Raw genomic sequence first — 25,590 nt, forward strand, 5'->3', positions numbered from 1 at the left:
ATATCTTTTGTTGTTTTTTTAATTCTATAATCTAGCTAACGGTGCTCCTGATGTTAATTTAATATTAAATTATTTATTACATTTTTATCAACTTTTATAATTTAAGTATAACAAAATGCAGCACAAATATATTTATCGGCTGTGTATCTAAGTTCATAAGCATAATTGTTGGATGTATATTTTTATAAAGTAAAACTATTTTTATCGCTAGGAAAAACGTCACGGTCACGTCATACGTCAAACGTCATTCAAATACTAAATACTATCACAAGTCAGAGATACAAAATAAGTAAATTTTACACAGAAAACGCAAAACCATTTTTTCAGGAAGACTATTGTCTCCTAACGTTTGATAATGTAAACAATGATGGTGTGTATGAAGGTCGGTGAGTTTAGGTGAGCGCGATGTCGATAGAGTACGTGGTAGTGAGCGAGGGCGAGCAAGACGAGCCCATTGAGCTGCCTACTGAAGAAGACGGCTCGTTACTGTTGAGTACGATATCGGCTCAGTTTGCAGGAGCTAGTGGTCTTAAATACCGAGCTGGTGGAAGATTACGCGGCCTTCGCCTGGCAGACGATAGAGTCCTCCCCCCTGCTGAAGGCTGGGCAGCTCACAATTATTTCTGTGCTTTTCCGAGAACCGATGCCCCGACACCCACTCCACGGCCGCGCTGCTCAGATCTAATTGTTCTTGGATTACCTTGGAAGACTGGTGAGGAGGCTGTCCGTGACTACTTCGCTGCATTTGGTGAACTTCTCATGGTTCAAGTGAAACGTGACGCTAAAACCGGCTTATCCAAAGGATTTGGTTTCATAAAGTTTGCAGATTATGATGCACAGTTACGTGCCCTCGGTCGCAGACATATGATAGATGGCCGCTGGTGTGATGTACGCATCCCTAACAGTAAAGATGGTGGCTCAGCAGCACACCGAAGTGTGTTGGCCGATGCACTGAAAGCCTCACTGGCAGATGATTTGCGAGAGTACCTTTGGAGCATTTGGTCAGGTGACAGATGTGTTTGTACCTAAACCAGTTCGTGCATTCAGTTTTGTCACATTTTTGGACCCAGAAGTGGCATCAGTCACTTTGTGGACAAGACATATTATTAAAGGTTGTGTCAGTTAATATCTCAACAGCATCACCTAAACGTGAGCGTGGGGCACGATCACAATTGCTAGGATGGGGGTCTGCTGGAAGGTGGTGCTCCCCGTGTGTACAGTTGGCCGCCAGATGCATGGCAACACTCTGCCCACTCTGCTCACTCGGCACACTCGACTGCACCACCCGATGCCAAGCCCTACCTCAAATATGAGTAACAACCCCATTGCCCTCCTTGTTAATAACTCACAGATTTTATATGAAGATAAATGTAAATAATAAATATAATATAGAATGATAAAGTTGTTAATTGGAGTTTTCATTCACTTCTCTATAATCATTTATTATTAAAGTTGCACATTTACAAGCACAAGCATGAAATATAAACAGTTGTTTTTTTTAAGCTTTTTGCAATTTTTGTTACCAGTGAAATATATCATTTCTATTATGAGATCTATCATTTGATGGAGATGAATCTCAACTTATTTAATAAATTTCAGTTCATTCCCATTTTTTTTTAGTAATTAATTGAATTGTTTTATTATTTAATTTTAATAAGGAAGTTAAATCATATGACTTGTTTTTACAAATGCAAGTTATATTATTTAAGCTTTTTATAAAGAGGTATATATATGTTTAATTACTTTAAACTTTGTGGACCTTAATGAATATACTGCAAAAACTTCAAAAAATAAACCAATATTTTAGGATTATAGTCATCAACAGCCTATTTTTGTCCACTGTTGGACATAGGCCTCTCCCAGTGCACGCCACTGTGGTCTTTCTCCGGCTACTCGCATCCAGCTCAGGATTATAGTAAGTTTTCAAAAACTTATTTTATCGCAAACTATGTTTCTGATTTGAATAAACGTAACTATCGATCTTATTAAAATACAGATTCGCAATTGCGCTTCGTTATCATTTGAGACACCAATTTTTTTAATCAGTGATTTCACTTCACAGCGCCAACGCCAAGGCGCAGGCGCTGTGCTAACTAATCGTAATCAGTATGGTGCGAACTGCAGTTGCACTGAGTGTTCGTCCGTTTTTTGTACCAGTAAGTTCCAAAATTCCTGAGAAAGATTAACATATTTCACTGATAACTTTCATCATAATAATTCAATTTTTATATGTATTATAAGATAGCAAATGTATATCAGTTAATTTTCAATCGATATCCTAACAATTCAACAAAAAATCAAATGATCCTAATTGTAGTGCGTAACCAAAGTAACATAAAGAGTAGGTACATATTAAGGATAAATTTATTTTTTCATTAAGATAGAGAGACGAGTTATCACGAAAAAAAACAAAGACTTACCTCTTTTTTTCTACAAAATAGCGGAGAAAGCCAATAGGAATTCTTGTTCAACAATTTATAGTTTACATTTTCTACCTGCCAGTATTTAAAAATTGGACTGGACTTTGTGTATAATATGAAACGGGGTAGAATGGCCAATGTAACAACAGAACGCGAAAGAATCACAGCACGCAATAACGTCACATTCGGTTCGTATATTTCATAGGCCTAATAAGTTAATTCAACGTATAAAAACTATATTATAAATAAATAATACGTTATTTGCACTTATTATCTTTATTTTAATCGTAGTCGTGTCATACAAACTAAATTTCGCCTAGTACATGCTATGTACATTAAATAACTAATGCTTCTAACGTCACTAACGCAGGTATTTGGCCGCCCAATCCACTCTTGCAGCTCCGCTGCCCACCGCGGTCGTTTCTGTAATCATTCTAATCGTATTAAAGCTATCGTCTAGGAATAATGTCAAATACCTTGTAATATGATGTGAGAATAAAATCGATACCTCTATGGGTGCGAAATGCGAGTGGGTGAAAAAGCGCGGTATCAATCCTAGCACCGGCCACATAGCGCGACGTGCCGAGGTAGGCGGCCGCCGCTCCCGCGCCCGAGCGCGTGTCGTCGGGCGCGGCGCCAGCGTTCGGCGCGCCGCCGGCGTGCAGCGCAGCCAGCACGCTGCGCCCGCGCGCTGCTCCTCCGCCGGCTCGTGAACGACGTGCCGAGTGCACCACCTCACCTCTTTCATATCAAAGTGATAATCTCACTTTAGAATTGTGTAAATTAAATTATTACTGTCTGAAATGTTGTTAACTAATAGGAATAAGATACCCTAGAATGTCGGCAAAACGATCTCGTAAAGGCGTTGGAACCGTCGGTTGTGTCGTGGAATTGATCACCGGAGGAACTGCGTTTTCCGCCTCAGCGCGAATTCCGCTCCTTTATAGGAATAATTAAAATTATAAGTACGGGTAGGATGTTCAAAACACGATAGTATATTTATATTTTTAACAGATAATTTCAATCAAACAGAAAAAAAACGTTCAAAATCAGAGAGTACAAAGAATTGAAAAGCTGTTAATTAATCAGAAGTGAAAAAATACTAGAAGCCACTACTTTTTTTGTACCAGTGCCTGTAATGTGGGTCTTTATAGTACTTAGTCTTGAAAATTTACAAACCGACGTGTTCTTGATGCCGGTGGTGGTAGAACAAGCGTGGCACCAACCGCAAAATAAGGGAATCTGATGGAAAGTAATTAATATTGAAATGTCAACATTGTTATTTTATACTATTGATACTTACAAATATCACGTATACCTGAGAGCTTGGGGTGCTGTCGGACGATCTCGAGGTGGATATCTCAACAAGGCAGCGAGAAGAGCCACTGCGGGAGGCGAAGCCGTCGGCACAACGCGTGTCAGAGGCACGCCTGCACACGTTGGAAAACGAAAGCGTAAAGTTTCTGCAAGCGTGTAACCGTCAGGCCATTCTTCTCGTGATGGTGTCCCCAATATTGCGCTTATCTTATACAGTTGATCAATTTCGGAATTTCCGGGAAACAAGGGGCGACAAGTATACAATTCCGCCATAATGCAGCCGACCGCCCATAAGTCAATAGGAGCACCGTAATGTGTATCGTGCAGTAAAACTTCAGGTGCACGATACCATCTAGTTGATACATAGTCAGTATAAGGTGGTCTCGATCGCACCTCACGAGCTAGCCCTAAGTCTGCTATTTTTACCAACTCTGGTCCCACGCACAATAAATTCTCAGGTTTGAGATCTCGATGGAAAAAGCCATGTCGATGCATATGAGCTAGGCCTTGAAGCACTTGGTACAATATATTACGCAGAATTGGCTCCGCGAACGGCCTCTCTGCGTCTCGTATCAACTGATAAAGATTTCCACGCATATATTCAAACACGAAATATAAAGTGTCGTTTTCTCGGATAACCTCGCGTAATTTAACAATATTTGCATGATTAAGTTTCTTAAGCGATTTAACCTCGCGAAGATTCATAGCTTCGTCCCAAGAATAATATTTCCGTTTCATTCTCTTTATAGCAACTTTTTCACCGGTGTCCCGTCGTTGCGCCAGTGCGACAGAACCATAAGTACCATCGCCGAGCTGTTGCAGTACCACGTAGCGATTCATTATACCAGCCCCTAAAAATTACTCGTCTACATTCATCACAAAAAGCAGAAGAGCTTTTTGATAATAAGCGATATATGAATTTTTTACCTCCCTCGGACTGACTATATTCAAGAAATCTTTACAAGATCATATAATATTATTGTCATTTGTGTATTGTACACTGTTTATAATATACAACTTTAAAATAACTTTAATTAGACACAACTAAAACAATGTATATGTATTTTATTGTAAATTCGAAGCAGTCATTGTTTCTATGGTGATACATTACCAAATAATGGAAGCTCTAAAGTAAGGCACGACTACACACTTTAGTACCACTAAAAAAAAATGGTTCAATATTTTGCATAAATAAGGCATTACAAACTGGTCATTTATTATAAAAAAATAAAAGTAATATGTTTTTTGTTTCGTTAGTTATTAAATGGTGTAGAATCACAAATTAAACGCACAATTTGATGCAGTCTTTACATTTAAAATAATAAATAATGAATAACTAATGTTGTTTAATAACGCCTTGTTAACACAACAAGATTATAGTCCTAACTCCTAAGTCTCCTAATATTAGGTATTTATCATAGACATCATAAAATTCCCAAGGAGTAACATTTGACATTTCTATAGTCTATCCATGTCAATAACTATTGTCATTACAAAATACACACAAATTTGACAAGTGACAAGAGCTACTTCGCTAGCTAAACTTGCAAATCAAAATATTTGTGCTTCCTGACGACTCCCATTATTGTGTTGTATTTGCACAAGATTAGCATGATAACATTAACTTTGAACTTAATATATCGTACTTCATTTAAAATTTATTAAAATAATATTAATGCTACAAAGAAATACACATTATTGTGTATTTTTAATTACATCAGAATATCGAAAAGAAATTAAATATTTGGTTACGGAACACTAGAAAAAATTTAGAGTACCGCGATATGCATCACAGAGATGAGTGGCGTGTTAACTAGATGCAGAGTCAGCTCGGAGCAACTGCATCTCCTTCTATCGTTTATGGAAGAGCACCGCGACTTCGCGGCGGGAAAACAATCCATATATTCCAGATTCAGCGCATGTAAATTGTGGCGACTTCTAGCCGAAAGGCTTAACGCGGCTGCTGAAGAGTCGGGAGGAGCTCGAAAATCACCTGACAAGTGGTGTCGTGTAAGTGATCTTTAAACGTTGACGTTTCTTGGATTGTGTTATATGGTTTGTTTGACTATAGAAGTATTCTAATCATTACTATGGATTTATAAAAAACAAAACAAACCACATACATAATTTTAACTGCTATTCAATTATTAGCAAAGCTTTGATTCTGTTTTGTTTATTATTTGAGGAAAGCACCAACCACAGCTTTTTTGAGACTTGACAAATGCTTAATATTAACAAAATACTAGTATAAAAAATAAAAGTTTTATTTTTATTCAATGGCACATTTCAGTTTTGGGCAGACATAAAATATAAAGCACGTAAGAAGTCAGCTGCGGGAGGAGCTCTTGGTGATTTATCCAGTGTTGAAGAACGCTTACAGAATCTTCTTGGTACTAAATCAAGTGACTGTTAGTATTTTTTGTCTGTAAACTTGTCTTTTATTTGTCAAGACAATATTCTTTTTTCCCAGAGCTATACTATTTGAGAATACCCTGGCCTGGCTATCAATCATGTGATTGTAGTTGTAATGAGAAAATACAGCTAATAAAAAGAAATAGAGTAAATTATTTTAGAACAATTTTTTTGAAGTTTTTAAAATCTTTCCTTTACTAAACTTTAATTATACAGAAAAATAAATATAATACACTATTATCTACCTTGATAGAAAAGGGTTAATTTATAATGCCTTAGGTCATGGTCACTAGTGTGCTGTCCCACTGGATTTTTCAATTGCATAAATAGATAGGGTTCCTGATAGAACTAGATCAATATATTATTAACTAAAAAGAAACAAGTATTTATCTGTAGTAAATAAATTACCTTTTTTTATTTCCTCACTATATTTACAGTATTTATTAATTAAATTTTTAAACAAACATGACATAAGAAATGGTTTAACAGCTGGTGCAGGGACTCGCGGCGGTAGTCACTCGGACGAGGAGCGCAAGCCGGCACTGGACGAGGACATGTACTCGGAGGGATCCGGTGCTGGCGCAGCAGACGCGCCGCGTCTCGCTACCGAGGAGTTGCTGGCCGAGGCGGCCATGCGCAGCGCGCTCGCAGCCGAGAAGCAAGCCGAGGCCGTGGCGCAGGCCGTGGAACTGCTGCGCGATCTCGTCGTGCTATTGCGCGAGCGTACTGCGCCGGTCGCGCCTACACACGCGCCCCCCCACGCCCCGCACGCACCTCCCGCACCCGATCACGCGCTTGCCATGCAGCACCACCATCATCGACTGTGATCTATGTAGCTACTCAATCGACATCAATATAGCTATTTAACAAATATCTGTGCAGTTTTTATTAATGTACCCCGTTACACAATCTTAATGACACGCTGATGTAACAGACTCATCAACTTGATTACGGTAGGCGTAAAGCGTGAGTGTGAATACGGGGTTCAGAAGCGATGGGTGTCAGGCCTAATCTGTCGGCAACATCTGCATACACAAGGTCAGCGCGCACGCGAGCTCTTGCCGCGCCGTGCCGTAATACATCACGTAGTGAGTCAGGCCGCGCTCGCAGCTGCCGGGCACGCTCCCGTATCGGCGCCAGCGCCTCGCACAGGGCATCACCTACCACTCTCTTGTACTGAGCAGTAGTAAGACCATCTGCCTCCTCCACGGCCTCCTCGATCAACTTGTCGGCGGCAAGGCAATGCAGCGTCACGAGGTTAGAGACACCCGGTCGTGTATCGGGGTCGTATGTTACCTGTATGTAAAATCATTTAACTATTTCGTAATTCAACGTTAAAATAAAATTATATGGACACATTTTAAACATTTTACCACAAATTTCTAATACAGAATTAATGAAGATGAATGAAATGAAATTGAATTAATGATGAATAAAAGATAATGAGTGTGTATTCTTATGATTGCGGGCCAAAAATTAAGATCATTAAAATTACAGTAATGAAAGAAAAATTAATTAACTTCATAACACAAATGTTTTATCAAATATGTCTCAATTATTCTAATACAAAAAATTAGATTATTCATCTAAGAATATTTTTTGATTTTAATTTTAATAATAAAATTTGTTCTCTATCATGTGTAACATACATTTAATAACATTTGATAGATGATCAAGTTTTACTAGTGGTCCAACAATAGGCTATTTGACTGGTTTTTAAAATCCATTTTATATTATTTAGTAGAGGTTATGGAACCCAGTAAAAGTTGATTTTTTTATTTCTAGTACTTATTTGCCGAAAAATATCATATTAAAAATTCCACATTTAAATAACGCGCGAAAACGCTACTTGGACAATATGGCGCCGTAATGGGATCAGTGACGTCACTTTGCTGTATTTTAATATAACTCATAATCTACACTGATTACAATAATTCACAATTTATTTTTCGCATTGTCAAATAGCCTATTGCATATACAAGAATGTAATCTACTGTGCTGTTCTTAAAATTATGTGTTATTATGATATATAATCATATAACTGACCTGTGGTGTGAAGTCTGTGACAGCTTTCTTTATTTTTAATTTAATAACTTCATCAGAATCACTTAGTAATATTCTAGATTTTGGGTCTGAATCAGATTTAGACATTTTCTTGATGGGATCACGCAGACTTCTGACTCGATCACTTCCATCATCTGTACAAGATTAAGTTAATGTACAAATGTGTCACCAGCCACTACTTTCACACTATGCAAAATAACTACAAATTGTTATAATTTTAATATCTTATCTAGTTAATTTTCTATTAATGGCAAATATGCAGTCAAAATATTATATTACCTGGAAGGATGGGTCGTGGTGTCGGGAAAAGTTTCCCGAAGCGGTGGTGAAAGGTACGCACAAGCTGTGAGGCCACCTGCAGATGCTGTACCTGATCCACCCCCACAGGGACATGAGTGCCACGATAAACCAACACATCTGCTGCCTGCAACATGTTACATGAAATAAGCATTTTTTTCATACCACTTGAGCCTTTTTATAAATCAAGTAAATCTGAATTACAGGACCTGAAGGACAGGATAGAGCATCAAGCCAATTGGAACTTCTTTCATATTAGCAGATTTCTCTTTAAACTGTGGCAAGTGAGCAAGACGAGCATGTGTAGCAAGACATGCCAGCAGCCAACACAGCTCTGCATGCCGAGGCACAGCCGATTGTGCAAATAGAACAGTTCTTTCAGGATCTACTCCGCTGGCTAGCAAGAATGCAGCGAGATCTAGGGAGTTTTCTTGAATTTTAGCAGGATCCTAAGTGACAGATAAGAATTTTAAAATTGCAATTATTAAAAAAAACATGATAATAAACAAATACTTTCTTATCTTAATTATACCTGAGGAGTTGTATGCGCGTGAAGATCAGCAATGAATAACATTAGATCATCTCCTTGATCCTGCAGACGGACACAGCGACGCACAGCCCCGAAGTAATTCCCGACATGTAAGGCTCCCGTCGGCTGCAGTCCCGATACGACTCGCCGGTTCCAAACTTCTGAATTTATTTCCTTAGTACCTATTTTAGTACCTTCATGGTCCTAAAAAACACCGTATTTCAAAATTAGCTGACTTCAAAAATATGTTGTTAATGAAACATTACGTTAGTAACTAACCTTAACTTGATAACTTATATTAGATAAACCACGAAATTCCAATTTTAAACGTCTTTTACAATACACAAACCCGTATTTCGCGAGTGCTAGTGTATTTTTAAACATAACCATTTTCAATATATATACGAATGTATATAATTTATTTTTTATTTATTAGTTTTCTGAATTCAATATTATTTTTTATACATCTTCATCAATCAATATCTGTTTGATTAATATTATTGTATTAACTGTATTACCTATATATTATCTGACTTTATCGAATTAATTGACAAATGACAGATAATTTGGTTTGTTGCCAATACAAAACTTAGGAAATGTATTATATAAGTAAATAAGTTGAACACATAATAAAAGTGCCTTTTAATACATTTATATATGTATAAGTTAATTATTTATCTCTTAAAGTTAATGAGCTAGTAGTAGATTGGTAAGTAAGTCTTTAATTTGTACTGTACCTATTTTATGTATTTAATAAAATAATTAAGTGTATAAAATATTGAACATGTGCCAAACCACAATCTGGTGTTGAATAATGTTTGACGGCTTTTTATTATAAATTTAACAAGTCTCCAAAAAGTGTATATGGAAATATATTAAATATTTTTTCAATAAATAGTGTGACTTATCATAGGCATTACTCCTTCTATGATAATTCCGAAGTACCCACGGTCCCCAGTTCACGGTGGCCGTACTACTTCTGGTTATGGTGGCCATGGTGGTGACCACGGGAAAAGCAGGGCAGGGCAGGGGGTGTCAAGATGATGATATTATGTACAGAAGTTGGCTGGTAGAACGTGAATGAAAAGGGCCGAAGGTCGGGCTCAGTAGCGCACCTTGAGGGAGGTCTATGACCAGTAGCGAACTACCACTAAACACGCTGATCATGATGATGAAGATGATGAAATAGTTTGAAAACTTTCAGATCTTAATTTCAATAATTGATGTATTTAAATTGCATTAACAACTATTTGCAACATGCAAATATAATATTTATGCACATTTTGCTATTAAAATGTTAAAAAATTATACTCCAGATTCCTCTTTTCAGCTTGAAACCACCTTTTCCTCAGTTTTGTGTCAAAAGGTGCACTTAAAAACCATTTATTTGATAACTTTGTTGAAGTAGATGAACACATTGACACAAAACATACGTCAGCGGTCTGTTCGTCCTTTTTCGGAGTATCGAATAGTCCGTTTTAAATTTTTACATAAAAAGTATCTCAAGGTTGAGAAAAAATGCATAAGTATGAAAGCCAGTGAGGACAAGTACGATCAATGGGCTAGTAAAAGACAGGAATGACGTCTTACGAAATATACATCCGTTTTCGCGCGAAAATTGGAAATGACATTTTGAAACCTCATTTTTTTACTAGAGGGTATTGGATTTTTAATATACTTGTGGTCTATCCTATATGGAGTTCTTTAAAAGAAACAAAAATAAAAATATCGGATCTTCCCTATTTACACACATACACACAGATGACAATCAGCTGTTTAAATGTCAAAATTTGTCGATTAACAATCGCAATTGTAGAGTATTTATATTTTAGAAATTATAACCGAATTTATATTTAATTTAGTGGTAAATAATACATTAGAGGTGTAAGTAATTCTAGTTCTACCTAATATACCATAGTAGAATTTGATTATTATATTTATATTACAACTGACTATAACATGATTTTATTATAATTTAGGTTACAAATATTATTTCATTTCCTTTTATTGAAAAATAATTTGACGATATTAATAATTTACTTAAATAATAAATTAATGAGGTGCAACAGGCGCTGCACCTCATGCAACTTTTGTATAGAAGGGTGCAATAAAGAATGAATAAATAAATAAACTTCTTTTAAGTCCGTACCGACACTTGGCTCCTAACAAGGTAATTTTAAGCAATGAATCATTTGAACAACAACTAATTGAGTAATAAGTTATTGTGTCGTTTTTTACAGATTACACTAAGAAATGTCTGGGTGGGGCCGCGGGCTTCACGCCGGCCGCATGCAGGCCTGGCGCGTGCACGCCTATGGCTCCGGCGAGTTGCGGTTGGAGCAGGCGCGCGTGCCGGCGCTCCGCGCGCCCGACGACGTGCTCGTGCGCGTGCGAGCCGCTTCACTCAATCCTCTCGACCTCGGCATGATTGGTAAATTATTCTATGTCAAGACCTACTCTAAACTAGATCTTGCCAAGTGTGTTTCATAGCATAGCCAAATTAGTGCGTGTAGAAAAAAAATAGGAACACTTGAAAATTAAAGTGGATTGCAAAAGTGGAAGAGTCACAAATCATATTTTTGATTTCATCCTATTGACTTTATTTGTATTACTTTAGATTGAGGTGTTGCTACTGTATTAAACATATAATATAAATAATATATATATATAAACACATAGGTTTGATTATTACTATTAATGTAATAAAACAGTGTTAAAGATATATTATCTTCATTCAAATCAAAAGAAAATGGTGCATCTAGGGGTGATCTCAGTCAAGGTAGTCAATTCAATAACTGATGTGATTTAGGGATATTTTGTGATTTATGTTAAGCAATTGGTTCTTTAACCTGAATTGTATGTGCGTGATGTCATATGCTGGTCAGGAAGCTCCGTCACCGTAACATTGTGATGTAGTCTTGGTTATATATCTTCTTTCCCATTTATTTAAATGGCTTGCAATATATTTTAGGTAAAATTATGAGTTAGTATTGTTTGCTGGTCATACTTCTTTATTTTATAAAATAATTTATTTTTTTCAATACATGACCACATGAGCAATTTACTCTCTGAGACATGTATTAGTTTTGTTTTGTGATATATTGACAAAAGAGCGAGAAGTGACCAGCACTGCCTATAAACATTGATCCCAAATTAAATGTGAACCTTTTTTTACATAACAAAAGTGAGACCAATCTGGGGAACTGAGATGTTAAGTCCCTTGTGTCTGTTTACACTGGCACACTCCTCTAAGATTTTAAGTGAAATGTACACTTAAAATCTTAGTGTTAAACAGTAATGGACAAGATGTATTACATTAACTTCTTTTTGTGATGTTCATCATCAACGTGAATCGCTTTGAAACGCTTTTTTTTATAAAGGATATCGCGAAATTAATAAATGTTTAGAAGAGTACTTCTCCGGTGATGACCCTTTGACCGGAAGAAAGTATCACGGCGATTTTATGTCGCTCTTCTGGTCCGATGTGTTTATTTCCAAGCAATTGCTAAATTTTGGACAGTCAATAAGCAAGTTTTTTCTTTTTTTTAAATTGATTATAAATTGTCTACCACGCTCCTAACCAACATTTAATGAAATTATACTCTTTTGGTGTGTGTGGCCTTTACTTTTCTATGATGATGTTCGTTCCGTAAGTCGTGCTTATTTTTTATGATGTAGGTGTCAAACGGACAGGAGATTCATCTGATGAAAAGCGACCACCGCCGCCTATCCGGATATCTGCAACGCCGCGGCGCTTGCAGGTGTGTTGCCGGCGTTTAAGAAATCAATAAGCTCTATTCTTGAAAATCAAAATCAAAATTAATCAATTTCAATACTTCAAGTATTCGTTATTAGTAACCCCCTCATATCTTACATCCAGAGTGTGACAATATGTTGACACTATTTTACCGTAAAATAGGAGGTTACGGTGCTCGCGTGTTGAACACTCTACGGAAACTGGAGGGATCCGACGTTGAGTTTCCTCTCGTGCTGGGACGCGACTTCGTGGGAGAAGTGGAGCTCGCCGGCGCAGCGACGGCGCTCCGGCCGGGCGAGCGCGTGTGGGGAGTGGTGCCGCCGCACTGGCAGGGGGCCCACGCCCAGTACGTGCTCGTCAAGAACCGCTGGGTGCGTATATTATGCCGGTTACTCGTCACTAGGCTGGATCTCTTACGTGAGTGCCATGGTATCGAACCATTACAACGAACCGCGGTACCAACCGCAGCCGGCTTGCGACACAACGTACACGCCATGACGTTTGGTACCCGGACATGTAACGGTTGCCACTACGGTTTGGGCTCGCAAGCTTCATCACGTATATTCAATCGCCAGATAGGTCCGGCGCCGCGCAGCCTGAGCGACTCGCAGGCCGGCGGCGCGCTGTACGCGGCGCTGACGGCGTGCGCGGCGCTGCGCGCGGGCGGCGTGGCGCCCGCCCGCCCCGCCCGCCGCCCGCCGCGCGCGCTGCTGCTCGGCCTCGGCGGCGTCGGCCACGCGGCGCTGCAGCTGCTCGTCTGCGGCGGCGCGCAGGTCGGCGCCTCGAACCTTCTCACACACTTTGTTGTAGTCGACCAAGTCATACAGCGACACTTCTCGATGCAGGTCGTCGTAGGATGCTCCGATGATCTCCGCGCGAGAGCCACGGAGCTCGGCGCGGTGGCCGCATTGGACAGGAATTCACCGGACTACGATCGTCTGCTGGAGGAGTCCGGCCCGTGAGTCACCTCGTCTGCGGGGCGAAGATATCGCTCTCGGGGGCCGACGAATGTCGTATCCGACCATCCGGCAGGTACGAGGTGATCCTGGACTGCGCGGGACTGGGCGGCGCCGAGGCGGGTGCTCGGCGCTGGCGGTTCTCTCGCTATGTCACGCTGAGCTCGCCGCTGCTGCGCGAGACGGACGCGCACGGCGTGCTGGCCGGCACGCTGCGAGCGGCGGGCTCGCTGGCGAGCCAGTGCGCGGGAGCGGCTCGAACCGGGCCGGCGCCGACCGGGCCCTGTCCGCCGCACGTGCGATGGGCCTACTTCATGCCCTCCGCCGAGGACATCGAGATGCTGAGGAGACTGGCGGAAAGGGGGAAGGTTCGTTTTTCCTTTTTTTAAGGGGTACCAACATAGTATTCCTATAAGAATATCTGCAAGTGTAATTACAACGCCGGTCGATGGTGCGCAGTTTACAGTGCAGGTGGAGCGCTCGTTCCCGTGGTGGGAGGGCGGCGCGGCGTACGAGCGCGCGGGCGCGGGCGCGGCGCGCGGCAAGCTCGTGCTCGACTTCGCCGCCGCCGCGCCCTGACGCGCCCTGACGCGCCCTGACGCGCCCTGACGCGCCCTGACGCGCCCTGACCGCCGCTGCCGATCGTCGAACTCTTTAGAATATTTGTGAGCATACAGTGTAACGTTAGGTTGCCGCGCGTCGTGCAGTGCGCGGCGAGGAATGATTGTGATGTGATGAATTTCTTGCATTAAACGAGACATGAAAATGTGATTGTGTTTGACTCATCCATGGTATTATTATAAAGAGGAAAATTTTGCATTTTTTTGTGTGTGTATATAGTGATTAAACTGAAAAAACACTGTGACGAATTCAAAAAGCCTGTACCATTGGAAAGATACATTACCCCTGAGTAACTTAGGCTATATTTATTGCTCGAAAATATTAGGGATCCTCATTAAAACTCAAGCAACGTAACTCGAGCCGTAAACGAGTGCCCTAAAATGTCTTCCGTCGCATGCGCTTTGGAAACTATTGCTGATAGAGCAAAAGCTCTAGATTGTTGTTGTTCCTATACAACACTATCTAATGTTTAATGTTCGAAATTAGTTGACAACTCCGATATACGAATTACCCATGATCGACCGACCGACCGACACGAGCAGACGAATAGACTTGTTGCGTTACATGTACCGCGCGTATGTAAGCACCGTTTGGTAGTGGTAACCAACCCATTAGTAAAGTTACTAATGGGTTGGCTAATTTATCCAGTTGGCTGCGACATATAAATTATGGGCTATTTAGTAATAAGTTAGAGAGGGATAACCAATGGGTAGCTAAGAACATGTGAATCTTAACTAAAAAATAACTTAGAAACCAAGGATTGCGGATTCCAACCTGGAAAAAGCAATTTTGAATTTTATTGTGCTTACTTTTTGTTTGCCCATCACGTGCTCGGCGGTTACCCCGCGCGACCTGAGGAAATCTGCATGTGAAGTAAAGTAAAGTAACATTCCTGCCTGTAAATTTCCCACTCCTGGGATAAGGCCTCCTCTTCCATTGTGGAGAGGGTTTGGAACATATTCTACCACGCTGTTCCAATGCGGGTGGAATTGACATGTGTCAGAATTTCGATGAAATTAGACACATGCAGGTTTCCTCTTCCTCTATTTTCCTTCACCGCCGAGCACGAGACGAATTGTAAACACATATTAAGCTTATAAATATTCAGTGGTGCTAGCCTGGGTTTGAACCCGCAATCATCGGTTCATCTTGCACGTGCTCTAACTTTTATAATTTCTAATCAGCGCAGTGGAATATGTTCCAAATCTTCTCCTCAAAAGGCCTTAGCTCAGCAGTTAGAAGTTTACAAGCTGTTGTTGTTTTTGTTGTTGTTGGTTAGAAATGGGTAGAGTGGTACCGTCGTTACTTCTGATTTCCATAACACAAGTGCTTCAGCTACTTACATTGGGATCAGAGTAATGTATGTGATGTTGTCTCATATTTATTTATTATTATTTATTTATTTATATAAGCGTTTTTGAGTATTCTGCCCCTAAGTGTTGAAATAGTTTAATTTCGTATATAGGCTAACCTATATACGAAATTAAATTCTATTCTTAAGACTAATCTTAAGATACGTAATTTTTAAGTTAGAAGATTGTTGTGCCAATAATATTACTGAATGATTTATGACCTCAAACGGCAATGGCACCAGACTAATAGTTACGGCACTCCATCGGAATGTCATAGGGGCTACAGTTATCACTTGATGATGGATGGATAGATGAGAAATAGTGTAATATTTATTTTAAGTTCAAAAGGGAACAGTTCGCGCTTAATTCAATTAACAAAACACAAGGTCAAATCTTTAAAATGGACTGCATGGTCATGAGTGAACCACAAGTGTTCTTTACAAAGAAGTCTTAAACCAACGCAATATATTAAATTAGTCTATTAAGTTACTTACAACCACTTTTGACGCGAGCAAAGCCGCGGGCAACAGCTAGTAGACTTATATCTGGATGACGACAGTATTTTTTCTCGAGACTGTCGATAACCGGGACTGCCTCTCCCTACCTTATGACTCATTTTATATTTATCATGTCATACGAAACACTATCTGCGTACTGTACTGGTGCATTTCTACTTAATAATCTATACAAACGATCTTCTATCTTCAGATAAAAAACTGGACGTTACATACACACATACATACGCGCTGTTCACGTCTCACGACGTATAGTTGCCAATGTCAGATTATATCAACTTCGTATAAAGAAGTTGTCAGTAAACAATGCATTACATAACATACAAACAGAACAGATTCACAAATACAGCGTAATTGTCATTATTGTCGTTCGTAATACTGATCGCACGTACGTAACCGCCGGTCTGTTATAAACGGACTTTTGTTATTACGAATCGCATGTTAAAAAACGTGTTAACTCGTACTAAAGTTTATTTAAATACATACGTACATTATTCGTAGTGACATACTCATTAGAACTGTGTAACATTTTTAAATCCATTTATGCAAACAATTAAAATCCTCTTTAACATTTGAAGTGTATAATACTCGTAGAGCTCAGTAAATATCCTGAACCGATGTCCGTTGCAAATAAAGAAAGACTTTATGCCGACAATATAAGGATAATTTAACCACAATGACGATACAGAAAACATTTTAATAATCTTACCTATACATAGATCATTTGTAGTGAATACTAAGGAAGGTACTTAAATAAAGTAGAAAAAAATCTCTCGAGACCGTCTAAATCAAAACCATCTAGGTATTTTAAATAACACATGGAACCCTATCTAAGTTCGATGCGGTGTTTCACGCCCTTAAAAGATCGAGAGCCATCCTCATCTCTCGCTCCGTGATATGTGGTTTTGTCATGATCTCCCATCACGGAGCGAGGAGTTTTACATGTTAGGACGCGCTGGCCTGGCTGGGTCAATAGTTCCCCAATCAGACTCAGTAGGAGATCTGACAGCACTTCTTCCATCACGAAAAGACGTAACGTTATGTGAGGAGAGTTACGCCGAGCCACGAGCAGATCCAAGCATAAAATGGTCTGCAGATGTGTTATTGTAACGATTCAAAAGCGCTTGTAAGAGCCTACTTGAATAGAGTAGGCTTTTGCAAGCCTAAATATTTTGATTTGGATTTTTTATTTAGATATCAACGAAATGAATGGGTGAGTATTCGAAGTACAAACAAAACATATCAAACAAATTAACAATCGAACCACGTTATATTCGTTCCGCAATAACTAAGATTCGTTTAGTTTTGGCCACATAGAGGCCCGAGCCGTCGCCGCACACGAGTCGCACCAAAAAGACAAATTAGCATCATCGACGGTCGTTTAACTGCGACGATTAACATTTGACGTGAAGTATGAACGAAGACGTATCTACATAATTATTTAACATGAATACAATTACAATATTGATAGGTATTAAAAACAAGAAACGTGCAAAATTAAAAGTTGGCGAAATCATTTTCCTAACATCAAGTGACAGTGGTCCGGTCGAGGTCGAGGTCGAGGTCATTCATACTGTTATCTAAATAACATATTTTATGCTATCAAAGCGCTTATATTATTACATATGAGATCCGAGATGACCCAGAGGATATCGATCGAAGATCGCAGTTTCAAGTACACACCAGCACCACTGAGTCTGTATGTGCATCAGTCGTGCTTGGAATTCATCTCGAGACGCAAGCCGCGCCAGAGTAGCGTGCTGAATAAGGTCCCAGCTACTGTCATTAGCGAAACTTGACCGCCGAGCAGTCGTTATCAAAATCAAGTATTTTTCACGATTATTCTAAAAAAAGCCCGTAAATATTATGAAGTGGTTGCGACATTCATCAAAGAAAGAGATTTGACAAGAGAGTCGTTGGTTCGTTAGGTTAAATGGATAAATTTGACATTGCCACGACCTTACCGAAACGCCAGAGACGAAAACACGCGCTAAACAACAGCTACCGAATCGATACGACACACTGGAAGCGACTTTTGTAATTAAAATAATCATTACAGTTTCGTTGTAATTGTTATTTCGTTCGGAATAATTTACATTTCAATTATAACCTACTTTTTATATTCGGAATATGTTATCAATGCAGATAATGCCGTTAAGCATTACAATAATTATATATCACATTACCTATTGTTTATATTATTATTATCTTTGTTTATATATTTGCATACTAAGTATTATGCGACGTCCCATGAAAAATATCAAGAAGTGTAAAAGACTTTTGAAATCTAGATAAAGGTAGTCGTCGATTGGAGTGTTACAGACACTCCACTGCAGGCCCTAAGAAAATACAAACCAACCTCTTAACAACCGCTTTGCACCTACTCTATAATTAAACTGAGCCTAGTCATTTTATTTGGATCGGAACTGAACTGGAACTGAAGGTCTATTCAACAAACTGTAACACAAGCAAAACCATACAATTCGAACACTTCTAACATACTCTGACACGGCTTAGTGCACGCTCGACCGTATTGCTACTTTTGGTTTGAAGGGTAACTGAGCCAACTACGAGCACAAGGATAAGGAACATAGCAATACGACTAAATATATATAAAATAATCAAGCGAGTGAGTCTATCATTTATATGAAAAATGAAAAAAATAGTTCAAAATACTTAATGTGGCATATAAAATAAAAGAGCTCATTATGAGAAACGCAGACCAATTTACAATTGCATAATCTAGCATATACCTATTTGAAGTCAACCTGTACTTCAAATCTAAATTTCTTGTTTTGTATGTCTCAACATGCGCCGTGTCTCAACACCCGCGAACCGCTGTACCCTCGTCCTAATAATCCTCGTTTCTATTTTCATGATTACTCCCGCTACACTTGTTCCTATAAAAGATATGCCAATCATATTTGATGGCGTTGGTGCCAAACCTGCTAGGCTGGTAGCTACTTTGTGAAGCCCGTCTGGGTAAGTACCATCCACTTATTAATTCAACATCCAGCGCTAATCCACTAAACGTCCAAACAACGAACATCACACCAATGTAAGGAGTGGTTAATATTTCCTACATCGCCAATGGATGTGGGTAGCGGTCACCACTTATCATCAAGTGTCCCATTTGCTCGCCCGCAGAGATTATTTGTCTGGGTGTTTTGTAAGTTATGTACAAACCTCTGAAAATGACACCTATCAAATGTTAGTAGCTCGGAGAGTGATATAAAATAAAGTGGCTATGAGAAGGAAGCATAAGAATGTCAAAACTAGATCTCAATGCAAGCCCGACAGGGGCGCGGACAGGGCTCCGTAGGTTTGTTATAGAAGTTGCAATCATTTGCAATACAGTTATTTGCGTGGATTAAAATTTGTCAACTCAAATTATTAACAGTCATACCGCTACAGGTGTTTTCTCTCGATGGCAATAGTCAATGCCCTTTCTCTTAGAAATACAAATGATTTAACGACTTCGGGCTAACATCATCATTCTGCCCTTGCTTCTGATAAGACTTCTATCAATATCCATCAAAGATTAATTGTATGTCTTTACAGTTCCGTTTAATTCATGGACATACCCTGAACCATTTATTTCTGTTCTAATATATTCCACTGTTATATCTCAGTTCCCTCATCATCTTTCTCGTCAAGTTTGATACAATTATGATTTTGAAAATTCATTTGATTTTCAATATATGTCGTTTTAAATATTAATTTCCAATCTTTTTAGGTAATACATCTAGTCACACACTGCACACAAATTCTAAATTATTAAAACGTTATATGTCTCAACATATGATGCATTTTTTCTTTTATGTTACGTTCTTCCATAGTGTAACTGTAAATAAAAAACAAAGTAAAAACAGAATACAACTGAAAAGGATAAAGTGGATACAAAATTGAAACTTTAATTAATATTATTGTACTAAGAATATGTTTATTGGTATACTTTTTTATACTACACTTTATCTCATGCAATTCGTTGAGCTAAATTCATATCTATCTACAAAAGACATTTGCATTATTAATATTATTATTTATCAGAAAATAATTATGTATCTTTCATTTTACGATACATAGGCATATTGTACTAATAGATACATATAAAATATTTTGGGATGCTTCTAAATATCTTGTTGGGCTCAGACCCCATTCGAACATAGCCTTCTGGCATACTGTCGACTATATTAGATACTAATGTACTCTCTCTATACCATACACAGGCATTTATACAACTTTTTACGTTGGCTAATTATTCGTTTCATAGATACGGCAATATGCGTGTTGTATTACGCATGAGTTTATAATTACTTTTTGACTTCGTTGATTGTACGGAATAGATATCGAAGAAATTTAGAAGCGTTACACTCGGCAATAAAGCGAACAAGTACCTACGTGTGTGATGTTAGTGTTTTAATGGTTAGCATGTCTCCCAGAAATAAACAATCGTTCTAGTAGTATCCACTAGTTCTACAGCACGTGATAAATGTAAACAAGCGTCCCATTGATTAAATTTACAATTTCAAGAATTTGACTAGTAAAACTAGTTAATAGTTTAAAGTAAACAAACTATTTAGTGTAAATAATACCGAAATTGGTTAAATACTATCCTTTTTTTTATGTCTCTTTCATTCAATCGAAAGTTTTAAGCGATAGGTAACTTGTATCTCTCTCTGCAAAGTTCTTAAGAGTCATAATCTCCAACATCAACTACAGATAAAAGAACCTGACATCTTTACTCCCAAAGTTGGTGGCGCATAGTTGATGTAAGAAGTGGTTAAATTTCCATACGGCGCCAATGTCTACGAGCGGGGGTGAACATCTATCACCGGGTTACCCGTTACCCATCCGCCACCTACTTCACAGAACGACCGTCGATCCAACAAACTAAATATTGATTTCAAACAAATAGTTATGAACATAGGTACTCAAAATGTATATAATATTTATTTATTGCGATTGAATATTGAGCGATGTAACCTTCGATACATATAATGTTTACATAACATAAGATCATCGTGTGTAATATACACATCCATACATCTACATATGTGTCCATATGTCGCCGTCTCCGCGTTTTTATACTCCGTAGTATTGTCTTGTTAGAGTTAATATTAGGCATTCGTTTAAATTTCTTACAAATGGAATCCGTTGTCTTCTAAAATAATAATTTCAGAATATAACAAATATTATTTATGCGAATCTCCGGATTCTACTTTTAAACCACTGAACGGATTTTGTGACGGTTGTGACAAATAAAAAGAGCAAAAACAAGGAAAGTTTGAAAACAACTTCTACAAAAGGTTTACAGGGAGTTATCAGTTCGACACGTATGAAACATTGTTAGAATTGAATCTTAGAATCTTTAATCTCCCAAACACATGTGTTTAATTTCTTTAGATTTATATATATATTTAGTTAACTAGCTGTTTCCAATTTTGAAGTAGGTTTAATTTTTTATAAATTATTATATATCAGGTGTATCTAACAATAATAATGAAATATGATGGTCACACGACACCCGCGATCTCCCACGCTCGTATGGTTTTCGCGGGCTGAACCTCAAGTGGCACCAAAGAAATTTACTAAAAAACTGTAGGTCTTAAAAAGGCCTCTAGAAAATTGTTCCATGGCATGTTAGACAAAGACGCAGTCGACAGCTCTCACTACAGGACAAACAGTTTCTTCCTACTCCGTGATCTATCTACTAAGGAAACTTGTAAAAACTATTTTTATCTATGACAAGTCATTACGGAAGTAAAGGTTATTTGTGAACCGATTTCTTCCAAATCATTTTGAACCCGTAAAATATATGTTAGTTGCCTCGCGCATTTAATATGTATTTGTTTTTTTTTTTTGTATTCTAAAGACCTCTTTATTTATATGAGCGCAGAAGTATATAAATATATTTATATATGTAAAGACATGTGATTCCTGATGGTCATAGTAAAGTAAAGTAAAGTAAAGAAACGGCCTGTACATTTCCCACTGCTGGGATAAGGTCTGCTCTTTCTTTAAGGAGAGAGTTTGGAACATACACCACCATGCTTTTCCAATGCGTGTTAGTGGAATGCACATGTGGCCGAATTTCGATGAAATTAGACACATGCAGGTTTCCTCACTCCTTCACCGCCGAGATGAATTATAGACACAAATTAAGCACATATATACATATGTAGTGGTGCTTACCTGGGTTTGAACTCACAATCATCGGTTAAGGTGCACGCATTCTAACCACTAGGCCATCTCAGCTCATATGATGATCATAGGCTATAATTATTGTGTATACTTGTATAAATTGTGAGTTTTATCCTCAGTTGAACATGTGTAAAGTTTCCATTATGTTTTCTGGCTCAATAGTGAGCGCATATAAAGTTCTAAAATAAGTCGTGAGTTTTCCTTAAAAAAGTGATATATATTATATCACTTTTTTAAGCAAAACTCACAGCATTCATTTTTTCTTGAGTGTTATAGACTTCTGTGCATGTTATGTCGACGTTATCCCGCAGTCTCTCCGATCTGTGTCGAGGATGGCAGTCGCAGTGGTTTTACTGGGTGAGACTCCGAGGGAACCGTGTGCCTTTAGCAAGGTTTTTATCGGAAAAACAATTAAAAACGTTAATATCTTACGTTAAACGTGGATAATTTAATCTATGCAACATAAACCAGGTGTTGATTTCAAAGCCGTACTTGCAGATAGATATTTGTTATTTTATAAACGTCCAAAACAACTTTGTATGAGACGCCCAACTGGCCGAGGGTCCTTACTGTCATGGGCATTTTCATTTGTCACTTTTAATGCGGCCTTTGTGGACTTATCATTTCTTGGACACATTAATAAAGTATGGAACTCTAACTTATGTTTATAGTTTCAAAACGGACGTAGGCTATAAAGTAAATTAATATGTTGTACATTTTTTTAGATCTTCATAGATATAATCTCGATCGGTCGGCGAAGTCCCACACGAGTTACGGCCGAGACAGACAGCTAGTATTGCATTAGAATTATCTTTTACAATTTACACTATAACTTTCGAATCGATTGGCAATCGATTCGAATGTTATCGAATATAATCATTTGGCAATTCGCGTGCCACCAAAAACAATCGTTGGCTACGCATCGAGCCGTCGTCGGCTATAATAATATAATTTATGATTTTGGCATTAGAGACTCTCTTCGGGATATTCTTAACAAAGTAGGAATACTCACTGTTGCGTCACAATACATTTACAACATTCGCATTGTCTATAAATCCTTCTTGGGGCAAGGTATTCGTTTCTCTAACAAAATTCCACAGACATTTTAACTTTGCCGTTTCATAAATTTATTATGAAAAAAAAGTTAAGAATAAAGAAGAATGCATATTATTCAACACAAAATTATGCAGACGATAAAAAAGCGTGTAATTAATAGGTGTTAACTTCCAGGTAGGATAAATTACATACATACATATATAATTGTATTTAAGTAAGATTGTACTTGTATTTTTAAAACAAGAAAAAAAACAGCCTATAAATTTTCCCATAACTGAGCTAAGGCCTCCTCTCCCTTTGAGAAGAAAGTTTCGAACATATAACACCACGCTGTTCCAATGCGGGTTGGTGGAATACACATGTGGCAGAATTTATATGAAATTAGATACATGCAGGCTTACTCACGATGTTTTCCTTCAGTGCAGAGCACGAAATCAATTATAAACACAAATTAAGCACATGAATATTCACCGGTGCTTGGGTTTGAACTTGCAATCATCGGTTAAGATGCAAGCGTTCTAACCACTGGACCATCTCGGGTCTATGTTTTTAAATATTGAAAAAGAGCAACTACTGAGTTTCTTGCCGGTTCCTTTCGGTAGAATCTATTTTCCGAAACGGTGGTAGTTTCACTTAATATAGTTGTTAAACTAGCGACCCGCCCGGCTTCCAATGGGTGCAATACTGAAACTACACATACTACAGAATTTGATTATTTACGACATCACATTACAAACTTCTAAACTTATCAATGTTTCTTAACTATATTGTCCATGTATCATATACAAAAACCGTCCTCTCAAATCATTCTATCTATTAAAAAAAACCGCAACAAATTCCATTGCGTAGTTTAAAAGATTTTGTTTAGTTAGTTTACGACTTTGTTTCATACTATGTAGTGATGACGATTTAGTGTTTGTAAAATCCTACTTGAATAATTAATATATATAAACTTAATATTAATTTGATTAATTATTTTTTTTTTTTTATTATCAGTTAAATAGATTGATTAATAAGTTTGATAACTATAATGCCAAAAGCTAAGGACCTAATAAGTTTTTACGTTCAATGCATGGCGTTAGGGAGGTGGTGAGTCAATCGATTCCCAAAGGTGCCGTTTTAAGCTTTTTTATTTACCACAGGTTGATATACATACTTATGTTTTTATTTTATGGTATAGGCGGAAGAGCAAATGAGAAATATTAACCATTCCTTACATTGCCAATGCGCTACCAACCTTGGGTATTAAGGTGTTAAGCGCCTGTGCCCGTACTTACACTGGCTCACTTATCATTAAAACCGAAATACAATTCTGGTTAGTGCTGTTTAGCAGTAGGATGTCTAATGAACACGTGGTACGTAACCAGACCACGTAAATTGCGTTTGTAGGTACTCCAACATCTTCATTGTGGTCAATTACATTTTTTTCAGTCGTTGCCTTCTGTTAACATAATATTTAACGTAATTATTAATTTTAATATTTTGCCGTATTAACCTAACTATAATTAGTTCAGCGAAAAAACCGCTTGATTGCCCCCTTGATTCGCACTACACACGCTCTCGCAATATTACAAAGGTTAAAATTGACTGAAAAAAATTTTGCAAGATGCTTATATACTTTTTATACAGTCACTCATAAAGTTTGCTGTTGTAATAATAAATAAACTTGATATTGATACCGATGAAGGCATAATTAACAAAAGTTCATACAGGCGATGTCAACAGTAGAGTGACAAGTGCATGTCGCCAGCGTGCAAGCCGTTTTGCGAGTACGGTGACCGGTCGTCTCGTGAGGCCGGAGAGCGCGGGCTCCGCGCGGACCGGCCGGTCAGCCGCGACGCAGGTGACTCGTCACTGGTCGCGGACGAGTGCCGCGCGGCCGCCGCGGTCGGCTCGGAGAGCGTCGGGCGCTGCGACACGACGGCGCGGCGTGGCCGGCGCGGGGAGTGCGAGCCGCGGCGCTCCGCCGCCCGCCATTGGCCGCGTGCACGTGGCCTGATCTCGCACCATAGCAACGTGCCTCGCCCCGGCCCCGCACGCCCCTCGTTAGATATTCGCGCAAGGAACCGTCTCCTGACTCACAGTCGTGC

At 38.6% G+C, this 25,590-nt stretch overlaps 4 protein-coding genes and 1 pseudogene across 4 annotated transcripts; 3 read left to right on the plus strand and 2 right to left on the minus strand.

Moving 5' to 3' along the window:
* Positions 1-214: 214 nt before the first annotated feature.
* LOC124536421 lies at positions 215-1,409 on the plus strand (annotated as a pseudogene).
* Positions 1,410-2,699: 1,290 nt separating this feature from the next.
* On the minus strand, positions 2,700-4,813 carry LOC124536330 (serine/threonine-protein kinase MAK). The gene is made up of 6 exons (XM_047112855.1): positions 4,665-4,813; positions 3,739-4,588; positions 3,600-3,662; positions 3,252-3,359; positions 2,929-3,161; positions 2,700-2,843 (listed from the first exon to the last, which is right to left on the minus strand). The coding sequence occupies exons 2-6, from the start codon at positions 4,575-4,577 to the stop codon at positions 2,782-2,784; spliced, it is 1,305 nt and encodes a 434-aa protein (XP_046968811.1). The 5' UTR covers positions 4,578-4,588; positions 4,665-4,813; the 3' UTR covers positions 2,700-2,781.
* A 446-nt stretch (positions 4,814-5,259) lies between these two features.
* LOC124536263 lies at positions 5,260-7,022 on the plus strand. Its single transcript, XM_047112769.1, has 3 exons — positions 5,260-5,747; positions 6,028-6,145; positions 6,639-7,022. Exons 1-3 carry the CDS (start codon positions 5,535-5,537, stop codon positions 6,974-6,976), a joined length of 669 nt encoding a protein of 222 aa, XP_046968725.1. The 5' UTR covers positions 5,260-5,534; the 3' UTR covers positions 6,977-7,022.
* Positions 7,023-7,097: 75 nt separating this feature from the next.
* LOC124536262 (tryptophan--tRNA ligase, mitochondrial) lies at positions 7,098-9,596 on the minus strand. Its single transcript, XM_047112768.1, has 6 exons — positions 9,319-9,596; positions 9,043-9,243; positions 8,720-8,959; positions 8,493-8,637; positions 8,196-8,347; positions 7,098-7,445 (listed from the first exon to the last, which is right to left on the minus strand). Exons 1-6 carry the CDS (start codon positions 9,427-9,429, stop codon positions 7,098-7,100), a joined length of 1,197 nt encoding a protein of 398 aa, XP_046968724.1. The 5' UTR covers positions 9,430-9,596.
* Positions 9,597-10,799: 1,203 nt separating this feature from the next.
* On the plus strand, positions 10,800-14,521 carry LOC124536493 (reticulon-4-interacting protein 1, mitochondrial). Its single transcript, XM_047113049.1, has 7 exons — positions 10,800-10,923; positions 11,280-11,470; positions 12,959-13,167; positions 13,372-13,569; positions 13,642-13,754; positions 13,829-14,120; positions 14,212-14,521. The coding sequence occupies exons 2-7, from the start codon at positions 11,293-11,295 to the stop codon at positions 14,329-14,331; spliced, it is 1,110 nt and encodes a 369-aa protein (XP_046969005.1). The 5' UTR covers positions 10,800-10,923; positions 11,280-11,292; the 3' UTR covers positions 14,332-14,521.
* Positions 14,522-25,590: the final 11,069 nt, after the last annotated feature.

The sequence above is a fragment of the Vanessa cardui genome, chromosome 16 (assembly GCF_905220365.1).
Source record: "Vanessa cardui chromosome 16, ilVanCard2.1, whole genome shotgun sequence".
In the NCBI taxonomy this organism is placed as follows: Eukaryota; Metazoa; Arthropoda; class Insecta; order Lepidoptera; family Nymphalidae; genus Vanessa; species Vanessa cardui.